Source organism: Dipteris shenzhenensis, chromosome 30, assembly GCF_047967505.1.
Source record: "Dipteris shenzhenensis isolate YYH24624 ecotype China chromosome 30, Dip_SZ_1.0, whole genome shotgun sequence".
Classification (NCBI taxonomy): Eukaryota; Viridiplantae; Streptophyta; class Polypodiopsida; order Gleicheniales; family Dipteridaceae; genus Dipteris; species Dipteris shenzhenensis.
The window spans coordinates 26,956,327-26,972,681 of NC_141625.1; the positions used below are offsets into that span (position 1 = coordinate 26,956,327).

General features: G+C 41.9%; 1 protein-coding gene across 2 annotated transcripts in view; it reads left to right on the forward strand.

Annotated features, from left to right (window-relative positions):
* Positions 1-15,680, forward strand: part of LOC147881907 (uncharacterized) — a 46,360-nt gene extending 30,680 nt beyond the window's left edge. Inside the window, exons 6-9 of one of the 2 annotated variants that reach the window (XM_087401449.1) lie at positions 6,183-6,260; positions 6,358-6,583; positions 13,257-13,426; positions 15,313-15,680. In XM_087401449.1, coding sequence (XP_087257575.1) covers positions 6,183-6,260; positions 6,358-6,583; positions 13,257-13,426; positions 15,313-15,366 — 528 coding nt within the window. In that variant the 3' untranslated portion in view covers positions 15,367-15,680. Of the gene's footprint in view, positions 1-6,182; positions 6,261-6,357; positions 6,584-13,202; positions 13,427-15,312 lie in introns of both variants that reach the window. The other variant, XM_087401448.1, reaches the window with a different exon arrangement.
* Positions 15,681-16,355: the final 675 nt, after the last annotated feature.

Genomic DNA, 16,355 nt, shown 5'->3' on the forward strand with positions numbered 1-16,355 from the left:
TCAGGCCAGCTATTACCCAGGCATACCCATGCAAGAATCAAGAGCACTTCCACAACTGCCTTCGTCAACGTCCCGTCAGGACTCAGGGCCCCCGTTAGCTTTTGTTCATAGGCAGAATAACGCCCTGTCTGTTGCGCACAGCAAACTCTGTCCTTCCTTGCACATCCTTGCCTAAGCTACTGCTTGGATCGTCAAAGGCTTGAGAAAGCCTTTAATCCTGCTCTGATACCAATAAAACCGACTCGCTCATAAAAGACAGCAATTACAGCTCATAAAAGACAGTAATTATACTTTCATAAGCTCTCTCTCACTCCCTCTCTCTATAGATGCACTAGGGCCCAGGACAAAACGTCGGGCTGGACCCCCCCGAAGGTTTTTATTCATGAGAGAGAATCTGTTACAAAAGTTCAGCGTAGTGCTGTCTGGTAACCTCCTCTTTTCAAAACGTGAAAAATCCCCTTTATTACAAGAGCTTCAAGCTCATTTCAAATTGGCAACATGCCACTTGTCTAAAATCTAGACTAAGTCCTATTACATGCCACTAAGGGCCATTCTGGAGTCTTCAAAGCACTTGGTCACATGAACCGCCTCCTAGATGCTTGTCAGGCTCCCGTAGCGCTTAGGAAAAATAATTCTTCCTAGTACCTGCAACAATTAATTAAAGCGCACCACCATGGCACCCATTAATTGTTAGCGCTTTGCATGCAAATAACACACTGTGGACTAATTCTAGTCACGGTGGGCATCCCCACTGAACACATGTGCACACCTAATAAATATAAAAATATATATTTATTCTCTGGTTGATCGGAGTCAACACTCTTGATTATAATTAAGGAGCTTTGACCAAGGGTCGAGGCGCCTTAATTATAGCCAAGTCTCTCCAACCGAAGTTGGCACATCTTGGTTAACCGGGGTTAACCCTCTTAGCGCATGCCAAGTCTTGTTGACCGAAGTCAACACTCTCTGACTGTAGTCAGCTCTGTAGTTCTCTGGTTAACCGCAGTTAACCCTCTTGGTAATAAACCAAGTCTTCTTGATCGAAGTCAGGTTTACTTGACTAGAGTCAAGTATCTTTGACCGTAGTCAATCCTTTGACCATTAAAATAACTCTTTGACCATAATTAACACATATAAAACTCTTTAATTATGATCAAATAAATGGTCAACTGTACTTTAACTTAGGATATTTACATTGTGGTGACAGTGAGACCCACACTCCTGCCCACCATTGCTTTGTCTTGGAGTGACTGAATTGCTTGCTTCACTGTTTTATATATATATATATATATGTTGCTTGTTTGCTGGAGAAAGGAGAATCTTAACAGCTTGGGGAGTCGAGGGCTCTACCATGAGAGCCTCTCTGGCCAAACCAAGGGTGACCGCCAAGTTTCTTTTTCTACGAGTCAAAGCAATAAACTTGCTGCTGCAAAAAGGAAGGGGGGGGGGGTGCAAAAAGAAGAGGCAAGGAAAGGCCAGCCACTGCTTCGGGCAGAGATGCTGTTCCAAACACTAGTATGACTGGTGAAAAGGAGCTGAAAAGAGTGCCACAGGAAGCCTAAAAGTGAGGGCTGCCAAGGGCCTGCAGCCATTTAAGCAAGGGACCTGCAAGGAGTCTCCCTGAGGAGACGCCAACTGCCCAAGGGCTGCTCTCCAAATGGTTAAAACAGCTGTAAAAGCTGTAAGAAAGCCCAATAACCTTCCTGAAGCACCCTGGAACCAAGAGAGAGCTGAGAGGAGCATCAATGGGAAGGTCCCTGAAAGGATGACCAGAGATAGCTCCAAACTGGCCACCAAAGTGTTGCCCAGGGCCAACAAACAGACCTCGGGCCAGGAGAAAGGTCAGAAAACAGCCGCGAGCAGGCACGACTACCCCAGAGAGCTGTACGGTCTGGAATCGAGCCAAAACACTGCTCCAAGAATGCGCGAACCGCATAAGCGGCTCCTACGAGCTCCCAAACAGGTCCAGTGGCAAATGCTAACCAGGAACTTCTTGGAACTGCTTGAGAGGGGGCTCAGCCAACCACGCGAACAGCTACAAAGAGGGCGGCCTGAGAAACTGTCCAAGAAAACTGTTGTGACCAGGAGAAACACCAAGCGGGCTCCTCCAGACTGCTAGAACAGCAGTCGGGAGCTGACAAGAGGCGACCTGAAGGCTACCAGAGGCGCAGGAGCAAAACGAAAAGGGTGACCAGAGAGGAAGATGAATGGAAGGAGACTGGGGGCGGGCAGGGCGTAAGAGGAGAGAGGGTGCGGGAGAGGAGAGGCTAGGCGTGGGGAGGGGAGCTGTGAGCAGTGAGTGAAGGCTTGAAAGAATTTGTTATAACAAGCAAAGGCAAGTTTGCTTTAATGTTGAAGAAAGGGATATCCTTCCACATCATATGGCTAGTATATCCTGTAAAGCTGATCACTTTACTTATAGCCAAATTGCGTTATTACACCCAAGGGTGTGCTTGATGGTAAAGTTAAGCAAGGTACAAGAAAACTTGTCCAAGGTGTCATTCATTACAAGGCGAGAGGAGAGGAATTTTTGTTTTTCAAGAGGCTGAGGGTGGTAAGGTGTTAGGATAGCTACCTCTGACAACCACCATGTTCATTTTGACAAGAGCAGATTTCACTATGCTACACGTAAGTAAGTGATGTCCACTATCGAAGAATAGAATCTTTCATTGTGTCAAGCTTGACAAGAGTTCTAGTGAGTTATACTTTCACCTCTTGGTCATATGAAAGTAAACCATCAAGGTCATAAATTAAATATTTCATTGAAACATATGAAATAAACAAAGAGGAGTAACAAACTCCTCAAACAAAAAAGATTTCAGATTCTTTAGAAATCATATAAAACCATAAAAAGATTTCGAATCCTTTAGAAATCATGTAGATATTATAAAGAAAAGAACATTCAAAGAAAAATATGGAACTTTATTTAGTGGACAAATTTTTAAAAAATATCTTGCAAGGAGAACAATTCACCCAATAAAATTCCAGCCTCATAATAGGCTCAACAACCCAACCTTGGGTTTAGGGTTTTGTTTGGTTTAAAACACTCTTCATAGTGAGCCAGGTCTTCTTTCTTACTTCTCACTCCCTTGAGAAGTTGCAACAGTGGGAAAGCTATTGGGTATTTTCGGAGCTTGTTGTGTGGATAGGGCGATAGCTTTGTGTGCAAGTGTGAACGTGTTTGTCACTGGGACATGAATTTCTAAGCTTTAGGAATAGCTTCCGACTGATTAAAACAATTCAAAGGAGACTTCAGTGCAATTAATTCCATGGGCCTTGAGGCAAGGGATTGAAGGTTAGAGAGGGGTAAAAATCCCTTTGGCTAAAAATAGCTCCAAGAGCCACGTTTGGCTAGCTGGTTTGTGGAACAAGGAAAAAAGTCGAAATTTGCTTTAAGGCTTGTTTTTGGACCACAGAAGAACAGGGATAGGCAAGTCATAGGCTGGGAAAGTGCTCCAAGGCTAGTCTATCACATCGCCTTGCTGATTTTTGACTACCAAGGTGAGCTATTGGTGGGCTGCCAGGGCTGCTAGAAACTCAAAAACGAATTTCGTTTTTGTTTTTGGAGCCTCCAGATCAGTTCGTTTTGGTTGCATGCCTGCTGTTCATGCCTTCCTAGAGGCCCAAGTCTCTTCACACTCCTTCCAAGAGCCTTCTAGGCCAGATGCCTATCAAAATTGCACTTTTTCGGACAGTTTGGAGCTTCCAGGCAACTCGATTTGCTTCCAGGCGGGAGGATTTGCTGAGTCGCACTTGCCAAAAGTCTTTCCAAGGTTGCCAGACCTGATTTTGTTGTTCCATATCCACTCCAGGGTCACCAGACAGGCTTCTGGGGTGCTAACACCTATTCTAGGGCTGCTTCTGTTGATTTCACCTAGTGAGTGATTGACAACTGCTCCAGATAGATTTGTCTTTTTGCTTGTTGCTGTTTCAGGGTTCCCAGAGCCTTTAGATCAATGGAGAGCTCTCCTAATGTCTCAGAATGTTCAGATCCTATGCCTTGTAGCAGCTAGCCTTTTGTGTGCCAGGAACAGCTAGGGTTGGTTGTTTTTCTGGTCTTTGTCCTGCTAGGACTCCCTGTACAGGTATTAGAGCTGCTAGGACAGACTTGACGGGTTTCTCTCCTGCTAGGATTCCCTTGAAGGGTATTAGAGTTGCTAGGTTAGAAATATCAGCCAGAATCGGAAGAAAGGATGCCATGGGATATCACATTGGACTGGGATCATAGTCACAAGAAACGTTTCGTGTGTTTCGCTGTTTTGCCGTTTCAACAGGTTTTGTTTTGTTTCGTTTCGTGTTGTCAGATGAAACGGATAGGTTTCGAATTGATACTTAATATATACCCTTATAGGGACAAAACGATATGTTATATTGAAGTTAGAGTGAACAAAGAAAAATATAAGTCAAGATACTAAAAGGAAATTCAAAACATAAACACCTTGGATTCTAGAAAAAATAGGGCAAAAAAGTTTATTTTGATTTGGGCGAAACAAAGGTTTCGTTGAGAGTGTTTCGTCCTATTTCAAAACGTTTCGTCTATTTCACGTTTCGAGGTTTCGAAGAGGACGAAACGGGTTTTCATTTGACTATGACTGGGATGCCTTTCTGTGATTGCGTAGCAGGACGGAACTGCCTGTAAACGGATTATTTAGCTAGCTGATTTTGGGCTGACGCACGGTAGTGCTTTTCTTGAATTTTGATGCCTTCTGAATGAAGGATAAAGAAATACCGAAAGGGCCACCAAGTTTAGGGCCAATCTGGTGTCTGGTGCAGGACGAGGGCAATCCAGCTCTTGGGTGTTGTGTTCTAAGTTGTTTTGGTTTGTTGTGGAAAGTTCTAAATGGATGGAATCTAAGTATTTGCTGGTTATTATCTTTTCACTGTCCTTTGGGTTTCCCGAAGGTCGGTTTCAGTGTTTGGTAGGTGTAATTGGTTTGGTGTGTGTCACATCATCTATGATGTCAGTGAGATTCTCTCAAGTGACATCATCAAAGATGTATCTCTCGTGGAGATGATAAGGTTCTTGAGGCTATAAAGTGTGGACGTGTACTTGCAATCAACATCAATCAGAATCCAATCATCCTTGCCTTGGGTTGCCATCATGTAGCCTCCATGGATTCCAGCAAAAGCAACCTTGGCATAACCTTTAACAGATGTACGAAAGAAGCCGGTAAATCCTGAAAATCTTCACTTGGTTTGTAGTGAGAAGAATTGGTCATCCATCATTAGATGGGGTCAACCAGCCATCAAAGTCATCGTCGTCCAACCAACTATACTTCTTGGCTTCAAGATGTAACATATTTCACCAAGATCGATCACCAATCCAAGCTATTACCAAATTCAAAATATGACTTTGGATATTCCCAAAACTACATTTAGGGACTATTATGGTTACTATGAGTTTTTGGTTATGCCTTGCTATTTAACAAATGCACCTACAACTTGGACTCTAGATACTACCTTATTTTTGGACTTTTGGAATGCAAGGATAAATTTCCCTTGCAGCTCGCTAATCTCCTTTATAATTACTTGTGGATTTAATATTTTCAATATGTATATAGTAAATAGTTTGACTTTTTAAATATGTATATAGTAAATTGAAAACTTCTATAAGGAGTTGGTTCGTTTAAGTTGGCTTCTTACTGATTCTGGAAAAATCGATCTACTTTATGCAGTAAGGAGAACTATTTTGTTTAGAGGGACCATTCAAGCCTTAAATGTTCTTTACTTCTTAGCTCATATCTTAAATCATAATGTTGATTACAAGGTTTCAAAATGTTGCATACATCACATTGCAAGATTTTCTCTTAGAGCTCAATGAGATTCAAGTCTTCCTTCTAGAATTGACTGCAAGCAAATGTGTAATTTTTAAAAATCACAACATGCATGTCTGCATTTACGCTGCTTGATAGATGCATTGGTTTACCCATGCCCAACTATTGGGATGGTAAAAGTATTGTAATGGCCATTTGTTGAAAAATACATAGATGTCACCCTTTTTTCCTTCAAAGTACACATGCTTAAAGTTTTAATAGTCCTTGTCCCCTCTTTAGTTGTTTACTTTCTCTTTCATTCATAATCCAGATTGTTCCTGTCTCATATTTTCTTGTTCTATTCTTTGATACTGAAGCTCTCAAAGTATCAAGTTGATTCTGATCAATGATTTTCCCAGCTCTTTTCAGCCATTGCTGCTGGAGGATGGGCGACTTCTTTGCGGTTCTTCAGTAGAGAGCTACCTAGCATGGGGTGCATGGATGGAGGTATAAATTTGAGGTGAACTCTCTGTGTACGTATGTGCTTCAGCTATTCCTCATAAGAGAGGAAAAACAATCATTGAGGTATAAATTTGTTTTGCAGATCACACATGATTGTGGTGCCACCTGGTCCAAACATGGTCCTATTTATGTTCCAGATGTACTAATGGGTGTTATCCAGCCCGTTCCATTCTTGACCAAGAAAGGGAATGTTCGAATTTTGTTGCGGCCCTCTGATGACATTGGGAGGGTTTGCTTTGCAGAATCAGAAGACAAGGGCTTCACCTGGAGCTATGCATTGCCTACGACGCTTGAAAGTCCCAATAGCGGTGTGTGGAAACATATAGCCACTCAATAAAAAGATTTCATATCTGCTCTTTATTCTTGACCATGTGACATTTGTGATTCTTTTGAGTTTTCAACGACTCTGATCATTTGATACGATCTTGAAGATGCTTAGAATTCGAGATAGGTACCGGTAAGTGCTCAATGTGACAAGGAAAGTTATGAGAGTCTATACAGGAAGAAAATTGACTTATGGGTCACAAATCAAGGGAGGCAGGCTCAGCATTGGAGCAGGCAGGAGTAGAAGATTGCCGAACATACATAAGAACAATTATGGTAATGGATCAAGGGAGGCAGGCTTAGTGTTGGAGTTGGCAAGAGCAACATGCGGGGACTTGCTGTGTAGACATAGATGAATGAAGAAGAACTCAAGCATGAAGGACACAAGAGATCTTCCTAACTATGGTACACTGCTTTATTTATAATGCTGTCATAAATGCCCTGACTATCGTTGTACATGAGAAAACTCCCCTAATTGCGACTATGGGAGATGAAGCTACATTGCTGAATCAAACGCCAAACCTCGACCATATGCTGGCCAACCCCGGGCTGAAAGTGCGGCTGGTCATCGTCTCCTTGGATAGCGACTTGTACGGCTGATATCTGTTGTTGTATAGCATGATGGCTGCATAAGGGCTGAGATGCTGTTGGAGGCTGGGAACTGAATGGAAGACTGAGGGATAAACAGCCCCCTAAATAGGGCTGGAAAACCAGCCGGCTGGCAGGTGGTTTGACCGACCAGACCAGTCGATTGATTGACGTGCAGGGTCAGTTGACCGACTTGCTTGCTTAGGTCAAATGACCTGACTTGGTCAACCCTTTTTGGACGACTCTGGGCGACCCAGTTGGCCTTGAAATGGAATGGCCCAGAAAATATGTTGCATCTGAAGGCTGCGAGATGGTGACTGTGCAACTAGTTGTCATTGCCACCTGTGCCTAGCATTGGTGCATGTGACATTCCCCCCTTCTGAACTTGCTAGGTGGATACCTCGCAACACTTTGGCCTGGCAACCTGTGGCCTATGACTTTGGGAAATAGGAATGGACCTATGTAGCTCGTGCTTGACTCATCTCTGGACTACAGCTCAGAAAGGGGTCACGGCATATGACAAAAATATCTTGGGTCGTATTGTGTGTCACAGTGCTTCCTATTGCAGGGGTGCATGTGACACAGATTGCCTAAACTATATAGTCACTCCTCAAGCAGAGTATGCTATGAGGAACCTGTCTATCAGTAGGCAGGTTGCAGGCCTACGTTGCTAGGTTCACAAGTGATTTATTACCATTTAAAAGATGGATAGAAACCTGCTTTGATAGCTGGCAAAGCAAGTGTATTGGAAGCTTAGGGGATATAGAGAATTTGGATGTGTGGGTGAAATTGCTGTTGTAGCTGAAGTCTTGGAGAAAAAGTCCAGTCAAGTGGTTCAGCCTTGTATAATAAAGCGTGCATTGATGAGGTTCATCATACTACTACATCCCGAGAAAAGTCAAAGGATGACAAATCCCTGATCTAGATATGGTTTTTAGCATTCTTATCTTGGAAAGGACATCACAAATAGGTCGGGAGTCTTCCTTTGTACAGCCAATGTCCAATGCGAAGCCATGGTGCTGTGTAAGATAGAGAAAGAGGCTCAATCAGTGGCCTAGGTCAATATATGCCATCTATATTATCCTATAATTGATGCCAATTTAGCAAAGCTGATGGGTTTGGCTCAAAACTGTTGCTTCTATTGACGTGTTAGTAGTACTTCCCACCAGAATCACATCCAATCCCTTGGATGCTCTTAGATTCGGGGTCGAAGCTTAAAGAGGATTCTTTTTTGCATAGTGGAGACTTTGGAGAGCAGGCTAGTGCATATGCTCGTATGATGTACACCTATCAATGTACGTCTTTTGGCAGATGAAATTTTGCCAAACCCACACTAATCAACTGAATACATTGCGATGACTAAAATGTGAATCTGGTCTTGGTTGAGGGAGGTAGTGAAACACTTTGTAGGTGCGCAAAGAGGAAGCTTTTTTGCATGGTGGAGCCTTGGATCTAGCCAAGGCGTATGCTCATATGAGGTATATACTATACCTCTTAAGGTGCCATTTGTGCTTGTGAACTCGTTAATTGAAGTTGATTGTGGAAAAGTTTTGTTGCTTGTCCCTTTCCACCCAAGTCCATGTTGCAAATATTGCATTTGGATCAATATGGCAAATGAAAACCATGTACACCTTAATGAGGAAGGGATTATGGGAGCTAATCGAGCCGAGTGAAGATAGGGAGGGCACACCAAGCGCATTGAATAATCACATGGCAATTGGCATAATAGCCCAAAAAGTCAAGGAGATGAGGTTATACATCACATTGCAAGGATCAAAGATGCAAAACTAGTGTGGAAGGAACTCACTAAAATTTTGGAAGTGAGACTAAAAGCTCAAAAGTGAATCTGTTAATGCAAGCTTTATTGGTTTAATAAAAAAGAATCAGATATAATGATGGCTCATATCAACAAATTCAAGGCATGAAAACAGCAATTGGTAGGTTGAACAAGAAGATAAAGGAGCAGCCGTGCTCCTCAACAGTGTTAACAAAGAAGCCAAGTGATACTCTTGTATCCATACTAGAAAGTGTTGATAAAGGTCTTAACTGAAATCGAATCAGCATTACTTGATCATGAATTAAAAGTAAAGGACAAAGTCCTTCTCACTACATCACGAGATTAATTATTCTATGTCAAAGGAGGAAAAAATAACTCATTACCACCACAAAGGTGTTATCATTGTGGGAAGCTTGGGCACACCAATAATGAATGTCGCAACAAGCACAAACGACAGCTGGAATGCGCATTTTGTGCAAAGATTGGCTATGAAGAAGACTGCTATCACAAAAATAAACAAACTACATCGAAGCACAAGAAGTTCCAGTCAAATTTGAAGGAAAGTTTTTTGAAAGCCATTGTATTTGTCACCCCTTTTTCTCTATTGTTACCACTCTTTGAGGCCATATGATGCACTCAAGATGAAGAGCCAAAGTAGCTATAAGGTCAAAGTTGCCTAACACATAGGGAGAGAGAAAGAGTGAAGGTGAAATTTGTGATTTGGCACCCAACCACCTCACAGTAGCCATGTTGGCACCAAGGGCGGGTGTTGAGAATTGTGGGGCCATGGAGCATTAGGGAATGGTGAGTGGTAGAAGAATGGTATGGAGTAGGAATATATGATTGGAATGAAGATTGCAACAATGAGATGGTGACAAGTGTACTTGTGTGGATGATGTTGATCTTGTACTTGCCTATTTAAGAAAGCACTCTCTGATGAAATGATTATACTTGCTTATGGCTCTTCCTCTTCTTCTTGTCTTGTCGACCTAATTTGAGCCTCCATAGTCTCCTATTAGATCTTCAGTCTCTTGGCTATGGCCCTACGCCGGACAAGTGTCATTGTCACTTCCATTGGCCCTACATTTGCTTTGGTAAACATGGAGGGAAGATCCTTGAGCTTGATCTATGTATCGACATGTTGGCGGGTCTATTTTATCTCACGCTCTGGGCCTCGGCTAAGTCATCTCCTAACCGTCTGTGTATAGGCATAGCAATATCTTTGATTACCCCCAATTGCTAATGCCATGGATGAGGATAAGGTGAGCCATGGTCTTGCGTCAGCCTAAGGTCTAGGAACCATAGTCCTTGGCTCGGTAAAGCTATGTGATCACCTGGAATGCTGCGTCAAGTTGTAAGGGGATGACCCAAACTCAGCGAAAATGATCTGGTGTGGGTCCGATGACTTATGGCAAATCATCCATGATAATAAGAGAACTTGGAGCCTCTCCACCCAAGTCCGGTCCACCGCCGTTGATAGATTAGGCCCCCAACAAGACGTGCCATACATGTCTGTTTGGAAGATCGTAGGAATCAAAGAGAATAGACTTGGTCTGGGGATCCTAGAAATGAGAGTGTTTCTCAAATCTGGTGAATGTGGTGTATCCCGTGCTCAAACGGGAGTGCATTGTTGGTCGAATGTAGTTTTTGGGGCTTATGGATTCCCTTGCCTTGTGGATGGGAATGATGTTATTGAGGATCAAGGTGTGAGGAAAACTGCCTCGTGAAAGAGATTTGCCAAGATCGAGGCCATAGTACCTATCCCATATGCAATGCTTTCGGTATGTAGTCCCTCATGATCTTTTACTCGGCCACTATGAAGCTTCAAGGTTGTGTTGGACACCACCGGTAGTGTGCAAGAGGTGGGATGGGGTAATTATGAAGTATGCAAGAGGTGGGACGGGGTCATTGTGAGAGGTCAGGTGATGGCTGGTGAGCAATATCGTACAGTGCGTGCGCATAAGAGTGTGATAGAGTGGTGTCAAAGTGATAGGAGAGGGGTCTTATTTCTCGGAAAAAAGTAGAGTTGTTACTAAACAACATGTTTATTAATCCTTTTAGTTTTGGCGAATGAAAGCTTCGTTCTTTTTTTTTTTCAAGAAAATTACTTCATTAAGTATGAATGAAAACTGCGAGAGCAAGCTCAAATGCGGGAGTACATCATGCTATGCATGAGGGGAAAAAAAAAATAGCTCTAAAGGAGCTTATAAAAAACCAAGGCGGAGGCTGAAAATGCCACCTCAACCCTGAGGGAGATTCAGAGAAGAAAGGAGATCCTCTCCAAACTTTGAAAAAAGTAACTCTCGTGGCAATGGCTGCTCGCCCATATGGCCATTAGAGTGTGTATTGTGTCAGTCCAAATACTGGCCATAGCCTGGGAAGGGTGAACCTGGATACCCTCCATCGCCTCTGTACACCTGGCTCTCCAAATATGCCAAGCTGCAATGCTAGCTAGAATCTCCCAAGACGTGTCTACTGAGGCATGAGAAGCTTTGAAAGGAGCGAAGGGAACATCTTGGAGGGAACAAGGCTCCACTGAGTGTCGCCGTACAATGAGATTTGGATCTGGATCATGTCCCTCGAAAAACACCTGAGGGTCAGTAAGAGATAACCAAGCTATGGAACCCTAGGTCATATAAAAAGGCGTTGTATGAAAGATACTGAAAATCCTAACAACACCTTTCCAGATCGTCCTCGCCTGTTTGCACTCCCAAAGGCAATGCTGTACTGACTCAACTGCAATGTGGCAACGAGGACAAGTAGGATCAGCCCCGAACCTGGATCTCCATAGGTTCACTACAATACCTCCATGAATGGAAAACCAAAAGAAAAGAGTGATCTCTCTATTCCTGAGGGATTTCTAGAGCCTACGCTAAAAGTTTTTCCCCACAACTGCGGAAATCTGAAAACTATCCCAATGAGGGGCTTTGGAGGGCCTCCAACCTCTACTGTTGAGCTGAAATCTCCGGGCATTTTTTATTGTATAACGAAAGAAGGGGAAGAAGATTGTTTCTTTTGATAGACCAGATGGTGATACTTGTGTATTGTCTCTGCCTCACTTGGAAGGTGAGGCTTAGTCTCGAATCAGAGTTGGCGTCGTGAAGCCTTACACTCATAATGTACCAGCTATTGCAAAGTATTGAGCCCAGGGGTGGCAAGTAAGTGGAGTGGGTGGGGTGTGTGAAGGTGTGTACGATGGCCTCATGTAGAGATTTGGTAGTCAGAGTGACTCGACCTTCTAGGAGCGGGATGTACTTGATATTTGTGAGTCGTGTGACGAGGGATGGATATACTAAAAAAGAGACAGGTGTGATTAGCTCCTAGTGGTGGTGGTGAGGAGAGTCAAGTGTGGTGGTGAGGAGAGTCAGTGATGTACGGGGCGTAGGTGGGGGATCCCATGAGGTCTTCGTGTGAAAAACAAGTCAATCCACCTGGGGAGGGCCATTGGTCCAGATAATTATAAATGATGAGATCATATATCCTGCCCATGCCTAAGAATGCATGCTCCAGTGAATCCACCCGAGGAGGGCCATTGATCTAGACCATTATAAATGACAAGATCATATATCCTGCTCATGTCCAAGAATGCATGCCCGTAGGATGTGACCAGGGCTCGCCTATTTGCAAAAACTTGGGACATCCTTGTCTCATCTATGTCAATATCTGGTCATAAGATAGAATCATCGTGAACATCCAGAAGTGATATCTGATGTGTGTCAGTCCTTGTGTTGAAGTCCCTAACAATTTTGGGTGGGAAACAACATACTGCTATGACGAGGTCCTGTCAAAAGGGACATCGGATCCGAATCTACAACAATCTAGAATGCGTCACGCCTCTCGACGGAGGCCATCCCGATGAGAGATGATCTATAAAATACTACCACTCCTCCCGATCCATGCACATTGCCTGTCTCCCTGCATCCTACCTCCCATGTGTATCCATTGAACTAAACTATGGCAAAACACTTTTAAGCAATTAAGTACCTTTGAATTACCCCTTGAGAAAAAAAGAGAGGATTCTGGATCTTAGAATTATAACACAACATTTCTAATTTTCTAAAGCTTCTAGGGTATTAGAAAGCCTGAATACCAAAGAAAAGATACTTCATATGCCAGGATTAAAGATCACTGATTATATATATATATATATATATATATAGAGAGAGAGAGAGAGAGAGAGAGAGAGAGAGAGAGAGAGAGAGAGAGAGAGAGACTCAGGACCTTTTCTGTTAAGGCAGGTATTGATGGTGTAAAGCTTGATGATGGCCGCCTACTTCTCGTTCATAACACAGGCTCTCGTGCTACTCTCAAAATCTCAATTTCAGAGGATGATGGAGATTCTTGGTATGAAGTTTTGACTTTGGAAGATGAGGAATATAGCGAGTTCTCATACCCCGCTGTAATTCAAGCATCAGACCAGCTAGTCCACACCACATACACTTACAATCGAACTCAAATTAAGGTTCTCTCTCTCTCTCTGAGTTTGTTTTGGTAAATAGATGCATACATCCTCTGATAATTGTGTTCTTCCATATGAAGCGTATGAACATGCTTGGGGAATGTCTACAGAGGACAGAAGCACATGCTTTTCATGGCACACCAGTTAGGTTAAAGAGTTTTCACAATTTGACTACTCTGCTGTTTCTGTGTTTTAATAATACATTTTAGAAGCCCTATGCTGTCCCAGAAAATTCTCCTCAGGATTCGTGTTTAGTTGGATAGGTTTCCATAATCCAAGTAAGATATCATTTTAACATCTTTAATATCATTTCTCATCTTCTGTTCTTTATTTATTTAAATATTAGATTTAGTCTCATAGTTAGCATTTTCATAAATATTGGCCATCAAGCTTGATGTGTTTTTGTGGCTTGATAATATCTCTAGAAAATCACAAAGAACAGTAAAGTTTCCAAAGTTGCAAGTGTTAAATATTGTTCACCTGACTTTTTTTTCGAAACTTCAGAGGTCTTTATGTAAGTTTCTTGTAGGTAATATCTGAAAAAGAAAGGGTCCAAACTCTTGTGATATTTATGCAGTCTGGCACCTGAAATGGGATTGACCCTGATATGCAAGAAATGCTATACTTCATCTCATCGATTCCACTAGTATTGTTTGATGAAAATATTCAACGAGTTTTAAATTTGAAGGACTTTTACCCTTGCTACTGAGTGGCCTTGTTGAACTTGCGGAGGAAGCCTTGCACCAATTTAACATTACTAAAAGAACTTGTAGCATCCTTGAAGTACTCTCTTTTCTTTATGAACAATTGTTTGTCCAATATCTGTATATCTTAAGTTTAAAAAAGCTATGTGAAGAGATCGAGGAGCAAGGAGAAATTGGATTTCAACTCTCAAAGTAAATACCAGAAGATCTTTGCAATGCTACAAATTTGGATGAGCAAATACGACATCAAATGTTTGTCTCTTGATTTTATTCTTGCCCTCCAGGCATCCTCCCTCGGCCCTCATGTTTATCACTCTTCAGGCTTGTACTTTGCTAGTCACCTCATTCTTTTTCTCCTCTCTTTTGTTGGCCGAGTATTGCAATGAACTATTGCTGTGAGGCTAGACTAGTTGCCTCCTATTTGAGAGTGGCTCAAGCTGCGAGTAGAACAAAAAGTAAATAGATTATTGGTAGGAACAAAACTCATAAGACCAAACACATAAGGGTGGGTCTAGGGTAATTGTGGGCAAATGAGGTCAAACAAGTGAGGTGGTCACGGGTCGTGAAGAAAAAGCTTAAAGCACTTGCAGACATTATGTGCAAGTCACCTTCATGGTCTCTTGATGGATGTTAGAGCTGAAAGAGCAAGAAACCTAAGGTGTGATTGGCTGCAAAATAAGACAAACGAGAACTATGATGAAGATTGTGGAGAAACAAAACCTCAAAACCTTTGAAGGCAAGATGCCATTTAACATTTGGAGCTCAAATAGGTTAGGTGAAAGGAGGCATTGTTGCTTGGTCTAGTGTCCGTACAAAGAAAGCACATGATCATGTGAGTAACAATTTGAAGCATGAAATGGTTGAGTCTAATAAGTAGGGGGGAGAGACAGAGAGAGAGAGAGAGAACTTAAACATGCAAGTGCATGAATTTAAGGTTTTGAATCTAGATTTAAAGCTCCCTTGGATGGAGCACAAGCCATTGATTAATGGTGGTAGAGGTCTTTTTTTCATCACACAAATGGAGCAATAGTTTTATGAGAAAAAATCAATGGAAAAGTAAAGCACTTCTGTATAGAGAAGGATTCATGTCATTTGAATGCTTTGGATCCCAAATTGCATTAAGACTAATGTTGGGGCCCTTGATTGTAACTACTAACATGTATTGCTTTTGGTTGTCCTATGCAGCATGTAGTCGTTGACCCAACAGGGTTATTCTTGGCGGGGAAAGACAAGTCTTGATAATGGCAACAACCTCCTATTGGGCCATGTATAGATGCTATTATACTTTGTTTTGCTTTCTTCTTGCAAAAGGTGGGTCATTGTTTATGAGGTTACTAGGTTAAGGAAAATGGCCAGGTAAAAGTCTTGTTTTTCTTATTTTGTATAGGATTTTCTTTGAATAATGCAAATAAACATCCCAAAAGGCATTTAGATGTTGTTATCTAAGGAAATTGAAGTTAACTCAATTGTTTTTATTTCATTGGGTTCATTGGGCTATAAGATTGACTTTCTTGCTCCCAAAGATGGGGCGATTTCCATATGTAAAGCTCATTATCATTTCAGTTATAATTTTAGAGCGCTATGCATGATTACCTAAAGTTTTTGATATGTTAAGTGTTGCACATTCTCATCGTTTACCTTTCTTTTGGACTTATTATCCTTATATATATTTTGTTACCGAGCATGCTATATTGATAGAAATTGAGGACTTTGTATTGTTTTTTAAGCATCTAACAAAAATATACATGTTTAATAGGAAAAAAGACTCTTTGGAGAACTATTCAATAAGTGACCAATTCTGCAATATATATTTACTTGCAATGTTTTCTTTAACTACATCTTGATGTATTGCACCTATGCATGACATGGATTTTCACACGATTGTGGGGTACGTTCACCTTATTGATTACTTCGGTAACCAATCACACAATCAATGCACAATTATGTACTTTATTGCATGATCTATGGGCACATGTACATATGAGTGTAGTCGACATGCTATGTGATGCACATGCTCATGTACATAGTAATGAGATCATATACTAAAAAGATTAGCCTATAAAAGCATATTTTGTAATAATGAGACAATGTGACGTTTTTTTTTTTTTTGGTTGACTCATATTACCCAAACTAGATGGTGAATGTCCCCCCCCCCCCCCCTCTCTCTCTCTCTCTCTCTCTCTCACACACACACACACACACACACACACACACACATTTTTTTGTGG